This window comes from Tupaia chinensis, unplaced genomic scaffold (genome assembly GCF_000334495.1).
Source record: "Tupaia chinensis unplaced genomic scaffold, TupChi_1.0 Scaffold148234_1, whole genome shotgun sequence".
In the NCBI taxonomy this organism is placed as follows: domain Eukaryota; kingdom Metazoa; phylum Chordata; class Mammalia; order Scandentia; family Tupaiidae; genus Tupaia; species Tupaia belangeri.
In genome coordinates, this window is record NW_006208084.1 from 795,862 (window position 1) to 809,408 (window position 13,547).

Genomic DNA, 13,547 nt, shown 5'->3' on the forward strand with positions numbered 1-13,547 from the left:
CCAGGAGGAGTTCCAGAAAACGAACTGCGGGGTCTCCATGAAGGGAAAGCAGGCAGCTGGGGATGCTGGAGGCCGACTGACTGATTTTACTTGTTTTTCTCGCTCGTTTTTATTATTGCCGAGGGCACATGTGCTTGCCAGAGAGGGATGAAAAAGTACCCCCGAATGGAGCACGGTCACCCTGTGATTGTTTTTCCACCATTTTCCCATCCCTTTTTGGGCATATGCACATGTGCCCATGGTGTATTTCAATCCACCGGGGCTGGAGTTTAAACCGTGGTCCACTACATCGGATCCAGCTCCCTACACACTGCGCGTAACCACTGTGCCACGGGGCCAGCCGCTTACTTCTGCTTAGCACTTAAGTGCACTCACACGAAGTGTCTGTATTTGATTTGAAAAAGAATTTCTAGAAGTCTAGCCTTCTAAGTCTCTAAGATTATAAAATCATTCTGAGACTTAGACTGGTCTCAGAGGAAGTTGGCAAAGATCTGGGGGTCAAAAGCCCCTGGGTTTAGAACCCATCTTCCTTCACTGCGTGACTGAGTCGTGCAGTGCCTGTTTCCTGGTCTGTGATCCTATGGGCTTGCCTACTTCCCCTGGACATTTACAGAGTTAAGGTGATAAAGTTCAGCACCCCGACCCCCCAGGGTTTGGCGGACTGTAAAGCCTTTGTCTAAACAAAGTCAGTGGCCAATGCTAGTCTGGAGAATCCTCCAGGCAGTCTGAGCTGTCAGCAGAGCCAGGGAGTTTCCGGATTCCCAGGGTCAGAGCTGGGAGGTCCCTGGGAAGCCTGGGGCGGGCTCCCCACAGGCCAGGCGTGGCCGCACCCTGGCAGTGCCGGGAGCTGCTGTTGGTGTCTGGTGCTCTGGCGCCCCCTCATGGACAGTTTTCCTCACACTTTCCAGAGAGCCCGGCCACTTTTATCAAAAAACCTGGTCGTCTGGGGATTTGAAAAAGGACCAAGACTAGAGACAAGATAAGAGACCCAGATGGCTGCTCTGCGCCTAGTCCCATATATGGCGCTTGGTAAACAATGCCTTATTTAACCATGTGGTCATTAACCACAAGAGCCACCCACTGAGCGGGCACTGGAGCCCACACTGGGAATGAAGAATCCCACACCTCTGTGAGCACTATTCTCACCTCCTTTGAAAATCTGGGGAAATGGAGGTCCAGAGACAAAGAAACTGAGCTCAGGGGACATAGCCAGGAAGTGGCGGTGTCTGGATTGAACACAGGCACTCTGGCCTCACCGCTCACTGTGAGTGCTGGCCCTCTGATGGTACCCTGTGGAGGGCTCTCATGTGTCACTCAAGTCCTTTGAGATAGGTTGTAATTTCTTCCCATTTTTAGAGGGGGCCAACTGTCCTGGTTTCCCTGTAGGCAGCCATGTGGGAGTCCAGCAATGTCACTGCTATGCCATCTGTTTGTCCCTATAGCAAAAACAAACAACTTAGCGCCTCCATTTCTCATCTGTAAATGGGGAAAAATAACTTTGCAGCGTTGTTCATTTGTTCATCCAGCATTTACTGAACTTCTACCATGGTCCTGGCGTTTAACAGAGAACAAATTCCTAAAATGGGCAGTGGTAAGCCCTGAAAAGCAGCTCAGGAGAATCCCAGACCTGGAAGACCAAGCCCTCCTACAGGTGCCTCGTCACCTCCCCTTGATAACCTACAGAGACAGGGAGCTTACTACCTCCACACAGCCCTTCTGGTAGTATGAGCCAATGTGCATCGGTTCCTGGGAGCAGTTCACACGCTGGACATTCAGAAAGCTTCGCTCTGTGCCAGTGCACAGGTTCTAGGTGTGTTGCAGACATGAACTCAGTTCACCTCGGCTACCCTCAGCATCTGGCCAGGGGCTGGGCTGGAACCATCTCTGCCAGCACAGGAGAGATTCCAACCCATTCAATGTGTGGCACCTCCCTGTCTCCCCCTGCCTGGTCTCTGCCCTGAGTTATGGCTCACCCACCTTAACTGAGCTAGGTCCCACTTGCTCCCTGTGGGGAGGATCCTATTGGCTCTCCAGCCCCACCTCCAGCCAAGCCCACCCCACAGCAGGTCCTGCCCCCAGGGCTCTCAGTCCCAGCCCACTCCCACACTGACAGGGAAACATTTCCCTGAAGGGCAAGCCAAGAGTGCAAGTTTTCTGGCGAGCAGCTTCAGCTTCTGAAGTTTGTGCTACACCTAAGTACCTCTGCCCCATCCAGACCCCAGGACAGGCCTGAGGGCCAGGGCTTCACACCTGCAAAGTCCTTCCTGGAAACTACAGTGACTTACTTGAAAAGGCAAGATTAGCAGAGGGCGTAATGGTTACTCCCATGTGTTGATCATGGTTTGAGTCTTGGATCTGGCAGCTTAACTTCACACTGGGTGCATGTGTGTACGTGCCCAAAATCCTGAGAGGAGACTAGAGAAGGGATTGTGGTGTGGTCATCCCCCTTGGGGGCTGATTTCTGTCTCTCTCTCTCTGTTTCTCTAGTAAGCGTACATACCCTATTACAAAAATCTTAAAGAAAAAGAGAGAGAGAGAGAAGGCCTGAGGGTCTTCAGGTTATGGGGGATAGAAACATCAGATCCGTCTTGCCCTCTGTTCTATTCCTTCCTAACCCTCTTTTAGGCAGCAGCTCTGTTCACGGTGAATGCCAGTATCCTCAGTCAGAGCCCACTAACACACGCTAGCTGTGTGATGAGGGAGACCTAACCCCACTGCAGCACAAGAGCAAAACCCACTAACTTACAGGGTTGCGGAGAGTGTAGAGCCATAGAACGTACAGTGCTCGGGCACTGCCTGGCACACAGTGAGTGCTCCCGGTGAGGATTACAGTTCCAGCCCCTTGTTCAAGACTCCCAGGAAGGCCTGTGGACTCAGGCCTATACACGCTGCTGTCCTCTTCATACATAAACTTTAATTTATAAGATGAGCACATAAGGTTAACAGTAGTAACAACGAAATAGAATAATATACTGTAGTAAAGTCATGTGAATGTGGTCTCCCTCAAAATATCTTTTTAAGGGAACCAGCAGTTAGCGTAATGGCTATGTCTCTGGACTCCCACATAGGAGACCACGGTTCACATCCCGGACCCAGTGGCTTAAAACCCACACCGGGCGCGTGTGTGTGCGTGCCCAAGATCCCGAGAGGAGAATGGAGAAGGGATTGTGGCATGGTCATCCCCTCTGGGGGGTGATTTCTCGCCTTCTGTCTCTCTGTCTCTGTCTGTCTAGCGAGCGCACGCGCCCTATAGTGAAAAACCTCTAAAAAAAAAACTTTCTAAAAATTACTGGGACCAGAATTAGCAGATGTCATAATGGTTACATCGCTGGACTCTCACATAGTTGACCACAGTTGAGTGCTGGACCTGCTGACTTAAAACTCATGCTGGGCGTGTGTGTGTGCATACCCAAGATTCTAAAAGAATAGAGAAGGAATTGCAGTGTGGCCATTCCTCCTGGGTGGTGACTTCTCACTTGTCTCTCTGACGAGTCCACGAGCCCTATAGCAAAAAATCTTAAAAAAAAAAAAAGGATTGGGGCCAGCAGGTGGCATGAGGGTTGAGGTGCTGGACCCCCATACAGCCGACTAGTTTGAATCCTGGGCCTGGTGGCTTGTTTTCTCACTTTCTGTCTCTCTCTGGTGAGTGTGCTTGCCCTATACCAAATTAAATAATTAAAATTATAAAATTTTAAAAATTTGTTAATTTCATGCCTTTTTGAAATGCCAGAGGATGTGTGTCCTTCCCAGAGACAGCGAGAGAATGAGAACCCCCTAACGGGACATGGCCACATCACAATCCTTCATCCATTTCTCTTTCTCATCAGATTTGGGACACACATGCACAAATTATCTAGTGTACTTTTCAAACCAGTGGGGCCGATTCAAACCATGGCCAACCTTATGGGATCCAGTTCCCAATGCACAGGGCTTAACCACTGCACTATGGGGCCAGCCTTGGATATTTTTTTTTTTTTTTGAGTTTTTTTTGCTATAGGGGATGTGTGCTTGCTGACAGATAGAAAGCAAGAAATCACCCCCTTGAGGGATGGCTATGTTGCATTCTCCTCCATTCTCCTGTCAGGATTTTGGGCACACACGCACATGTGCCCAGCGTGTTTTAAGTCACCTGGTCCAGGACTCGAATTGAGGTTGACTATGTGGGAGTCTAGTGACGTAACTATCTCACCATTTGCTGGTCCCCTATCTTTTGTATTTATTTATTTTGTGCAGGGGAGACACTCCACAAACTGAATAGAGGACTTTAGGAAGGCAGAAAGAGAAGGTGACTGGCCACAGGAGGCAGGGGTAAGAAGCCCCTCCAAGTGGGAACAGAATGCCAACTGCCCTGCCTCACCCCAAACACCTGCCTCCAGGGACGTCCATTAAGTGCACTGTGCAATATCAGAGCACACTGGAATCTCCTGTCATCAGTGAAGTGGTGTGGGCGGGATAGCAGTCACTCGGCAGGAGGTCTTGACCCCTGGCAGGCCAGCTGTACCTTGACCATTGTGTTCGACAAGGACCCAACCTCTTGTGGGTTTCCCAAGGCCTCTCCAGGCATCTTCTTGATGTTTCTCATTATGGCCACTTTCTGATGAACTGACAGGATATTCAATTCTCTTAGGGGTGGGAGCCCCATTACATAAAAAATTCAGTGATGGTAATGCCCCCATTTAGTAATGATTCTGTGTGATGTCACCAGTACATCAGGATGTAAAGAACATCACTAGGGCCAACCACTGTTTCATAGCCAACCACGTTTTGGAAATTGGGGAACCTCTTAGTCAGGATTGTCAAAGTCCATCTGGCTGTCACAGGGATGATGGACAGGGTATGGGTAGAGGCACTCAAACTGATCCGGAGGGAGTAAGATGCGTGGCTCGTAGCCTTTTATCTGTGCTCATTGTAGTCACAGATGGCAAAGAGCAGATGTCACATTTCCTTCCATGCCAATGAGCAACAGGTTAGAGGTCAGCTGCCCCCAGCCACACTTGTCCTGTTGCTTATTAATCCAGTTCCAGTTAAAACCCAAGAAGTCCATGACAGTCTTCCTGCCCACGGTGTCACTGAGCGTCTGCTGCAGGTACAACCTCTCTTCCCCTCCTCACTGCTGTGTCCTGCACTTTCTCCACAAACTCATGCAATGTCATTTCCTCCCAGTTGGACCTTGACTTAAAGTCCTGGGAATTAGCCGTCTTCTTCTCATCGTTGCACAGGAAATTGTGGGTGCTGGCACTGTTCACAGAGAAGTCTCCGTTGCCAATCTTCTCTTGCAGGTATTCAAGGTGCCACTCCAGGACAGGATACACGAGATTTGCCGGTCGGCACTACAGGCTTCTCATTCTTTTTTTTTTCTTTTTGAGAGGTTTTTGCTATAGGGCGCATGTGCTTGCATAAAGACAGAGAGACAGAAAGCGAGAAATCACCCCTCGGGGGGATGGCCACGCTGCAATCCCTTCTCCATTCTCCTCTCGGAATTTTGGGCATGTACACACACACACCCGGCGTGAGTTTAAGCCACCGGGTCCAGGACTCGAACCGTGGTCAACTACATAGGTATCCAGTAATATAGCCATTACGCTAACTGCTGGTCCCCAGGCTTCTCATTCTTGATAAGCTCCTCCGCACGGGGGTCGGTCTTGGGTTAAGCTGGAAGATATAACTGCACAGCTGCGATTCATTCCAGGAGTGGCTGGGGCTTCAGCCTCTTCCTGAGGCTCTCCAGAGTCCAGGGCTTCTGCCACCTTTTTTTTTTTTTTTTATTTTAATTCAACATTTTTGCTTAAGAGAATGGGTTTTAGGCAGCCACTTATAAGCACTTTGCTAAAATAACACATTTCAAATACGGATTTTCCTTATTTCTAATAAATAAAAACCCAAATCAGATTCAATCTTCACTGTATTTTCTAATAGTGGGTTTTTAAGTGCTTGAGCTCTGCAAGACTTCAGATCAGGTGGGTGTTGATGAGTAGGCGTGGGGAAGAGCAAGTTGCAGAAGCCCAAGTCTCCTCCTCATTACCAGCTGCTTAGGCTTCCTGTCTTAACCAGTAGCGGCCACTGTGGGTGTAAGTTATCCATGACTAAGAACAAGTTATCACAATGTAAGTTGCAAAACCAACACAGGTTGGAGAGAGAAATCGGGTCCAAAGGGCTAAGACATGAGCAAGCTTATCGGATCTCTCCTTTCTGGAGCTTGAACTGGAGGACATGAGAGCAGCTCTCAGTGGGAGGGGAAGTGAGAAGACCTAAGCAGCCAGGAGTGGGGCAGAGGAGATGCCAGGAGGGTCCTCAGCAGGTGAAAGGATAAAAAGCTCCAGAAGGCAGCAGCAGCCCAAGCAGCCTGTTCTGGCTCACTCCTGATACCTATTACCTCAGAGAATCCTCCCAGCCACCCAGGATGGAAGTGCTATTGCTACTCTCACTTCACAGGTGAGAGGAAGGCTCAGAAGGGCATGGAGGTGAGTGAAGGAATGGGAGAGCTGAGAGGGGACAGGGCTATAGAGGCCAGGTGGCAGGAAAGTGATCTTAGCCACACTTGCAGTGGCTGGAGCAGCAAGGGGGCTCAAACCTGGGCCACCCCAGCTCCAGGTATCTCAAAAGGCCTGCCTGGGTCATGATCCTGATCCTTGGATGCCACCAAGATTCCAGGCCTAGTCCGGCCATTACCTCCGCCTGACTGCTCCCCACCCCAAATGACCAGGCTCTGTACTGGGCTCTTCCTGCTGTCCTCTCAGCCTCCACAGACCTGAGCCGCATCCCAAGGGCCCAGGTGCTTTCCTGGCCCTGAACCCTGCATGCTGCCTCTGCCGGCCCAGGTTGCAGGCCCTGGTCTAAACACAACTGCTCCTACGAGCCCTGCCCCACAAGCTACAATGAGGGCTATCATGCCCCCTTTGGTCCCTCAGCACCATGCCTGCCAGTCATGCCAACTGCCCCGAGACATGACCACGCAGATCAGGATCCCCAACTTGGCCTGAGTTCCAGGCCAGGAGTGTTTCTGCCGAGTCCCACTCAGGCTGGGAACAGGGACTGCTTGGGGAGAACACAACAGAGAAGACTGCATGGCATGGGGTATAGAGCCTGAGGGCTGACCCTGCACTCTCACCAGGACCTTTGCCTCTTAGAGCCTATATATGAAATAAGTGGCCACCGCGACATCACCACAACCCAAAGGCTCACTTTAGGTCCAACCCTCCACAAACGCAGAGGAGCACAATTTCAGGTCTGGAATGGACGCGTCTCCACCTGAACAAGATGAAAGGCTAACAGGACCCGGAAGAGCTGCGTCAGACAGACAAATGGCCATGCTCTCAGGAAGGCTCCCACCAGACAAGAAAGCGAATGCCGCTCCAGTCCTGGACATCAGCAAAGAGGAAGTGGGCTTTGAACACCATGAGTCAGAGGAAAGCTGATTTCAGGCCTCTTATCTCTCCATTCCCCCAGCAGTGGTCAGAAAAGGCTTTGAGCAGCTGAAAATTCTGGCACAAAAAACACACTTGTGACTCAGCAATGGCCATGTGGCTTCAGAGTTTTGTTTTCAGAAAGATCAAAGAATCTTACTTTGAGTTCTTAACTCAGTGTCTTGATTTTATACAGTGGTTATTTTTAAATATGAGGGGCCCTCAAAAAGTTCATGAAAAATGAATGTTATGGAAAACCTACTCATGGATTTTCATTTTTTTGCACCAAAATGAACTTGTACTTTAACTCCCATTTTGCCACAACTTTCTGAAGTCCCCTTGTACTTATCTAATTATAAAATGTCTAACATTTATAAGTTCATGTTTTACTTGATGCTTTGTAGGTCTAATTTTAAACATCAAATATTTCTAATTTTGTAAATCCCAGCATTAAAAAAAAAAATGGGGGCCAACAGGTGGCGTGGTGGTGAAGGCACTGGACTCCCACATGGTAAACCGCGGTTTGAGTCCCAGACCTGGCAGCTTGAAAATCATGGCAGCGCGTGTACATGCGTGCTCAAAAATCCCAAGAGGAGAATGAACAAACATGGACTGCAACAGGGCCATCCTCCCTGGAGGGTGATTTCTCACTTTCCTTCTCTGTTTCTCTCTGGTCAAAGTATGCATCCTATGGCAAAAACCTGAAAGAAAAAAATACATATATATAATTCTCATGGTGGTATTTATATTAAATAAACACTGGTAGCATTCTCCTCTAACCCTGCTCATAGTGCTTTCCAATCCCACAACTTAGGGTGACGGATTTTAGAATTTCCAGTTGACCAATAAACTCAGGCACAGAAGTGGAGTGTCTCTCTCAAGGCCACAGCCTGTGGGTGGCCTCAAGGTGGCTCCTACAAGAACTGGCCAACAGAACCCCAGGAGCTCTGCCCTTGCCTACATCACTATCAGCGACTTGACATGCACCTAGGTAGGGAATATCAATGCCACTGGGTCTTCTACTCTGCCTGCCCCTTCCCGGGCACTTCACTAATGGCTGCTCACTGATCCTAAGTACGACCTGAACTTCAGGTCCTGTTAGATTAGGAAACTGAGGCACAGAAATACTCAGTGAATCCAGGGAGTCTGACTGCGGCCCTTACATACTCACTAAGCCGGGACAGCTGGGGCAGGTGGACACACTTACAAGGCACTCTCGCAGGCCCCGGATCTCTGCACTGTCACCAGTGAGGGATCGCTCATGGCCCCACGGGACAGATGAAGAACTGGCATCCAAAGTGTCTTAGCCAGAGCCTAGAGGGCGAAACCCAGGCCTATTCTTCACCACAACCACCCTGCCACGAGGGGAGGAGGGTACCAGGCCGCCAAACATGGACGCCCAGATACCAAACATCACTTTATTACTTCCACACACCCCAAAGCACATTTCCCGGAACTGCATCGGAGCAGCTGCCTAGAGGCAGGGAGGCAGGACCCAGGCTCTGTCCTCTGGGCAGGGAAGAGGGCCCTGGCAGGTTCGATGGTGGCAGGAAGGCAGAGGTGGCAGGGAGTCTTGCAGCAGACCTGTGGTGGACCATGGCAGCAGAGGTGGCCAGGCCGGGCCGAGGCTCACTTGAGGCGGTAGAGGACCTTGCGCTGCATGCGGTGCTGGATCTCGCCGCGACGCAGCATGAGCTGCAGCACCTTGAGGATGGCGTGCTCCGGGTATTTCTGTGGGGACACAGATGGATGCAGGAGCGGCCTCCTGAGGGCCCCTGAGGGCCCTACCTCTCCCTGCCTGTCACAGCACTCATTAGCATACAGATAACATTCACAGCCAGCCCACTGGAGAACAGGACTCGCCCTCCCTGAGCACCTACAGCGTAGCAGACACTCTCCCGAGTCTGCTCATGCCATTCCCATGTGGCTGGTACCAGGATTCCCCCGTTTTACAGGAGAAGAAACTGAGGCACAGAGAGACAAGTCACTTGCTCAAGGTCACAAACAATTAAGTGGTCGAGCAGCTGGGGCTTAAGCTGAGTCCTCACTAGAACTCAACCTCTCTTTTAATATAGTCAGAGAGTGCCTGTACTCACCAGAGAAACAGAGAAAGCACTCAAGAGGGCACAGTCACAGCGAAACCCTCTCTCCTCCATTCCTCATCCCATCCCAGTGTGGGGCATGCACACATACGCACAGCGTGCTTTTCAAGCCTGCAGGAGAGCTCGCCAGCCGGCCACGTGGCCTTTAGCTCTCTCTGCACAGTGCTTGCCCAGCATGTTACACCGCCGGACCTTGTCTTCCCAGTGAAATTTCTCTCCCTCACCCATGAAAGAGGTAAGAGAGACAAGCATCCTCTACAGGATCTGCCTATGTACACCACGATCCCCTTCTCCCAGTCTTCCCGCCCATCGGATCTCAGGCACTAGCACTCATGCCTGATGTGTTTCAGGCGGGCCAGGCCAGGGATTCAAACTGGCGCACCATGTAGAATCTGGCTTCTTTGGAGCAGCGCATTACCACAAGCTGCAGAACTAGCCCTAGAACTCAAGCTCTTGCCACCCCTGAATCTCTCTGAGCCTCAGTTTGCCCACCTACAGAGGGCGCATGACTCACCTACTGCACAGAACCTAAGGGCAAAAGTGAGATGGTGCACAGGAAAGGAAGCGAGGCCAGAAACTGGGGCTGCTCCTTGACACCAAAGGTGATGGGTTCTCCACAACCTCTGGGAAGCCAGGCCCCCCATGGGGGTCAAAAGCATCTCCTCAAAGAGCTGGAAGGCTCACACTCCCAGCTCTGCCCTGACCCAGGAAAAGTCAGGCCATGGGGGGACGTTAGGGCTGAGGGAAACCTGGATGTGATTCTACAAGAACCCAGCCTCCTTTCCTCTCTTCTCCCCTCTCCTACCACTGTCCTTCATGGCACAGAGAAAATACCCTTGCCCCTGAATGAAGCAGTCCTCCAGAAGGAAAGGTAGGATAAGATGCACCTGCCCCTCCCCCACCGCTGCCCAGGGCCTGTCTGCTGAGCAAAGGACACGGGTGCTGGATGGTGTGAACCAGTAGGAGACACCTCTGACTAGCTCGCACCCAGCCCTGGGGACGCTCACCTGCTTGGTGAAGTCCTGGATGATGCTGTGCTCGGACACCTGGGAGCCGATGGCAAAGCGGCGCTTGAGCTGCTTCTCAATGCGGCTCAGCATCTCCTGGTCCTCCTGGCTGGTGAAGCCTTCTACCCCTATGGGAATAAGAAGTGAGACAGGTGGGGTTGGGACACTGGGAACCCCCGTCTTCCCACAGTGGGGGCTCCTGAAGAGGGAGCCATCTCCTCAAGAAGAGCAGCCTGAGCTGTTCTGAGCCAGGCCCAGAACAGAGAACAGAGAACAGAGGAAGGGGAGGAGCAAGCTGGGGGGCAGAGGGAACCTGACAGAGGAGAAGGAATGAGGAAAAGGTGTAGGAAGAGTGCCCCGGGCACAGGGCACAGCAGGTGCAAAGGCACGCAGGCAGGAATGTGGCCAGAGCGGTAACTAGGGGTGAGGTCCTGTGGGCCCCTAGGCTAGGACACAGGTTCTGCTGGAGAGATGGATTCCAGATGTAGAACTGGAAAGGACATGTCAGTGACCCAGGATGGAGGACAGGCTGCCCTGGAGACCACACTGCAAGGTGTTCTGTGCAGCCCTGGGCATGCAGGAGGCTCATGACTTCTAACCACACTGCAGGGTGGGTCTCCCCTGCTGACCAAGTCCTACAAAAGCAAACTCTGGCATAGCCTCCAATGTCCAACTTCAAATTATCCCCTCTCCAAATGACTCCTGCCTCTGTGCCGGCAGCATTCCAGAGAACACTCCACTGGCAAATGTCTCATGGACAGAAAATCCTTCCAGGGCAGAGACTGAGTCTTCACCAAGTGAGGGTAGGAGAACCAGGCCCTGTATACTCCCCAATTAAGCCACACTCAAACATGCCAGCATACCTCGTTTAAATTCACCTCCTCAGAGAGGCCACCTCCTCAGAGAGGCCACGCCCAGCTACGGGAAGGAAACAGCATCCCCTCTCCCTCCAACATAGCTGGTCCTGCCCTCCATGCCCCCTCACCTAAGCCTGTGCTTCTTCACTGTCTCACCTCATCAAAACAAGAATAAGACCCCCATAAGAGGGCAGGGACCCTGTGCTCCGCTTGCTTTTCTAGTCCCAGTACCTAGAGAGCAGGGCCTGGCAAACAGTAAGCACCAACCTGCTGAGTAAAGGTGTGGGCTATCTCAGGAGAGCCTGCAAGTGACCAGTGCTCAGGAAAGCTGCCCAAAGGCTGGTATAGCAGGCAGTGTGACCAACGGTGGGGAAAACGTTGGCTCAGGGGATGAGGGAGCTGCATCCCAGCTAAGCGACCAGTGCCCTTTGATACCATGTGAAGGTCTGGGTGTCAGTTTTCTCTCTTTAAGGCTGAATTACCTCTCCCATGAAAGAGGGAGACGGAGACTAAGAGAAGAGAGATGGCCTATCACTCCCAGTGGTAACAGTATCCGATGACATTGGAAGCCACATGCTGGCCATAGGTGTAGATCCCTCGGTCTGAGAACACGGCCCATCAGAAGAGCCAAATCCCAGGGACCAGCAGGTGGAGTGATGGTTAAGGCACTGGACACTCCCATATGGCTGACCACGGTTCGAGTCCCGGACCCGGTGGCTTCCTTTCTCACTTTCCCTCTTGCTCTCTGTGTCTCTCTCTGGTCAAATTAAAATAAATGAAGGAGTAAATAAAATTAAAATAAATTATTAAAGAAAAAAAAAAACCAAATCCTCCCAGCTGGAGGGCTAGGCAAAGGGGAAACGCACATGACATGCCACCAATGGGTGCTTCTCTCTCCCTGTCTCTTGTGTCCACCGGCACAAGCTGTCACATGAAAGGGCTCAGCGGGAGCAGGCACTCCCAAATAGGTCCTCACATAGTGACCCTACTCCCAGCTCAGACCAGACAGGATCATGGGCACACATGCATGCATGTAACCAGCGTGCACAAGGAGGCCTTGGGATGTGAACCCAGGACATTGCCCTACAACCACAGCATCCCAGAGCCTGGTGCCACTGTGGCTGGCCTAAGTGTTAGATTTTTCATCTCTAAGATAGGAAGGGCTGACTGACAGCCTGGCTTCCAGGGAACACCTGTAGAGTGAGGGAATTAGCTACAGAAGCATTTAAAATGGTTATAAGCTCAAGAAAGTGGATGATGGTCATTCTTAATCAACTGTTATTATTAACAAACTGGATGCAGAAGATTGTATTCAAGGATCTGGAGAGAAGCTGGCTCTTGCTAACTGGAAGGAAATGGCCAGGGGAGAAATGGGAAGGGCTTAATGCTAACAGGAAGCTCAGAGCAACTCAGCGACTGAGAAGCAACACACCGCAGGCCTTCAGCATGCCAGGGTCCTGCCCAGAGTCCCAGCCCAAAGCCCACAGGCCACCGGAGGCTGACTCCCCTGCCCCTGGCTCCACCTGCTCACCTGTCAGGGTGCCCGACAAGGCAGCATCCAACGTGGACACTTGGAAGAGCCTCAAAGCCTCCTCCACATCAGCCTCTGTGGCGAAGGGCTGCAGCTTCATCTTGCTGAGGGCCTCAGAGATGCGCACAATGGCCTCGAGCTGCCTGTGGAGTCACGGATGCTCAGGGCTGCCGTAGCCCACTCTGCCCACTTGCCCTGGCCTAGCGTCTAGGTGCTGCCCAAGGCAGTAAGACTATTGTGGAGATCGCTAGCCGCCCCTCACCCAGACCCTTTATACTAAGTGACAGAACCCCAATTTCTACTCCAGCATCTAATGCCCGCTAAGACACTGCCCAGCCTCCTGCACCCAGGCCTGCCTATGAGCCTGATAAAGTTTAAGTCCACATATCGTGTGGGAATTTCAGGATGTGTCCTTAAAAGTGAGCCTTTTTTCTTGGGCCAGCAGGTGGCATGGGGTTAAGCTGCTGGCCCCACATGGCCAACTCTGTGGTTCGAGTCCTGGACCTAGTGGCCTGAAAATCACAGTGGGCGCATGTGTGCCCAAGAGGAGAATGGAAGAGAAGGAATTTTGTATGGCCATCCCCCTTGAGGGACTGAGTTCTCACTTTCTCCTGCTCGCTCACTCGCTCTCTCTCTCTCTCTCTCTC

At 51.6% G+C, this 13,547-nt stretch overlaps 1 protein-coding gene and 1 pseudogene across 1 annotated transcript in view; both read right to left on the bottom strand.

Moving 5' to 3' along the window:
* Positions 1–4,254: 4,254 nt before the first annotated feature.
* LOC102472579 (hypoxia-inducible factor 1-alpha inhibitor-like) lies at positions 4,255–8,796 on the bottom strand (annotated as a pseudogene).
* An 11-nt stretch (positions 8,797–8,807) lies between these two features.
* Positions 8,808–13,547, bottom strand: part of MCM5 (minichromosome maintenance complex component 5) — a 28,030-nt gene continuing 23,290 nt past the window's right edge. Inside the window, exons 15-17 of the mRNA XM_006170323.2 lie at positions 12,901–13,043; positions 10,513–10,640; positions 8,808–9,134 (exon numbers count right to left, since the gene is read on the bottom strand). Of these exons, the coding sequence (XP_006170385.1) occupies positions 9,033–9,134; positions 10,513–10,640; positions 12,901–13,043 (373 nt within the window). The 3' untranslated portion in view covers positions 8,808–9,032. The remainder of the gene's footprint in view (positions 9,135–10,512; positions 10,641–12,900; positions 13,044–13,547) is intronic.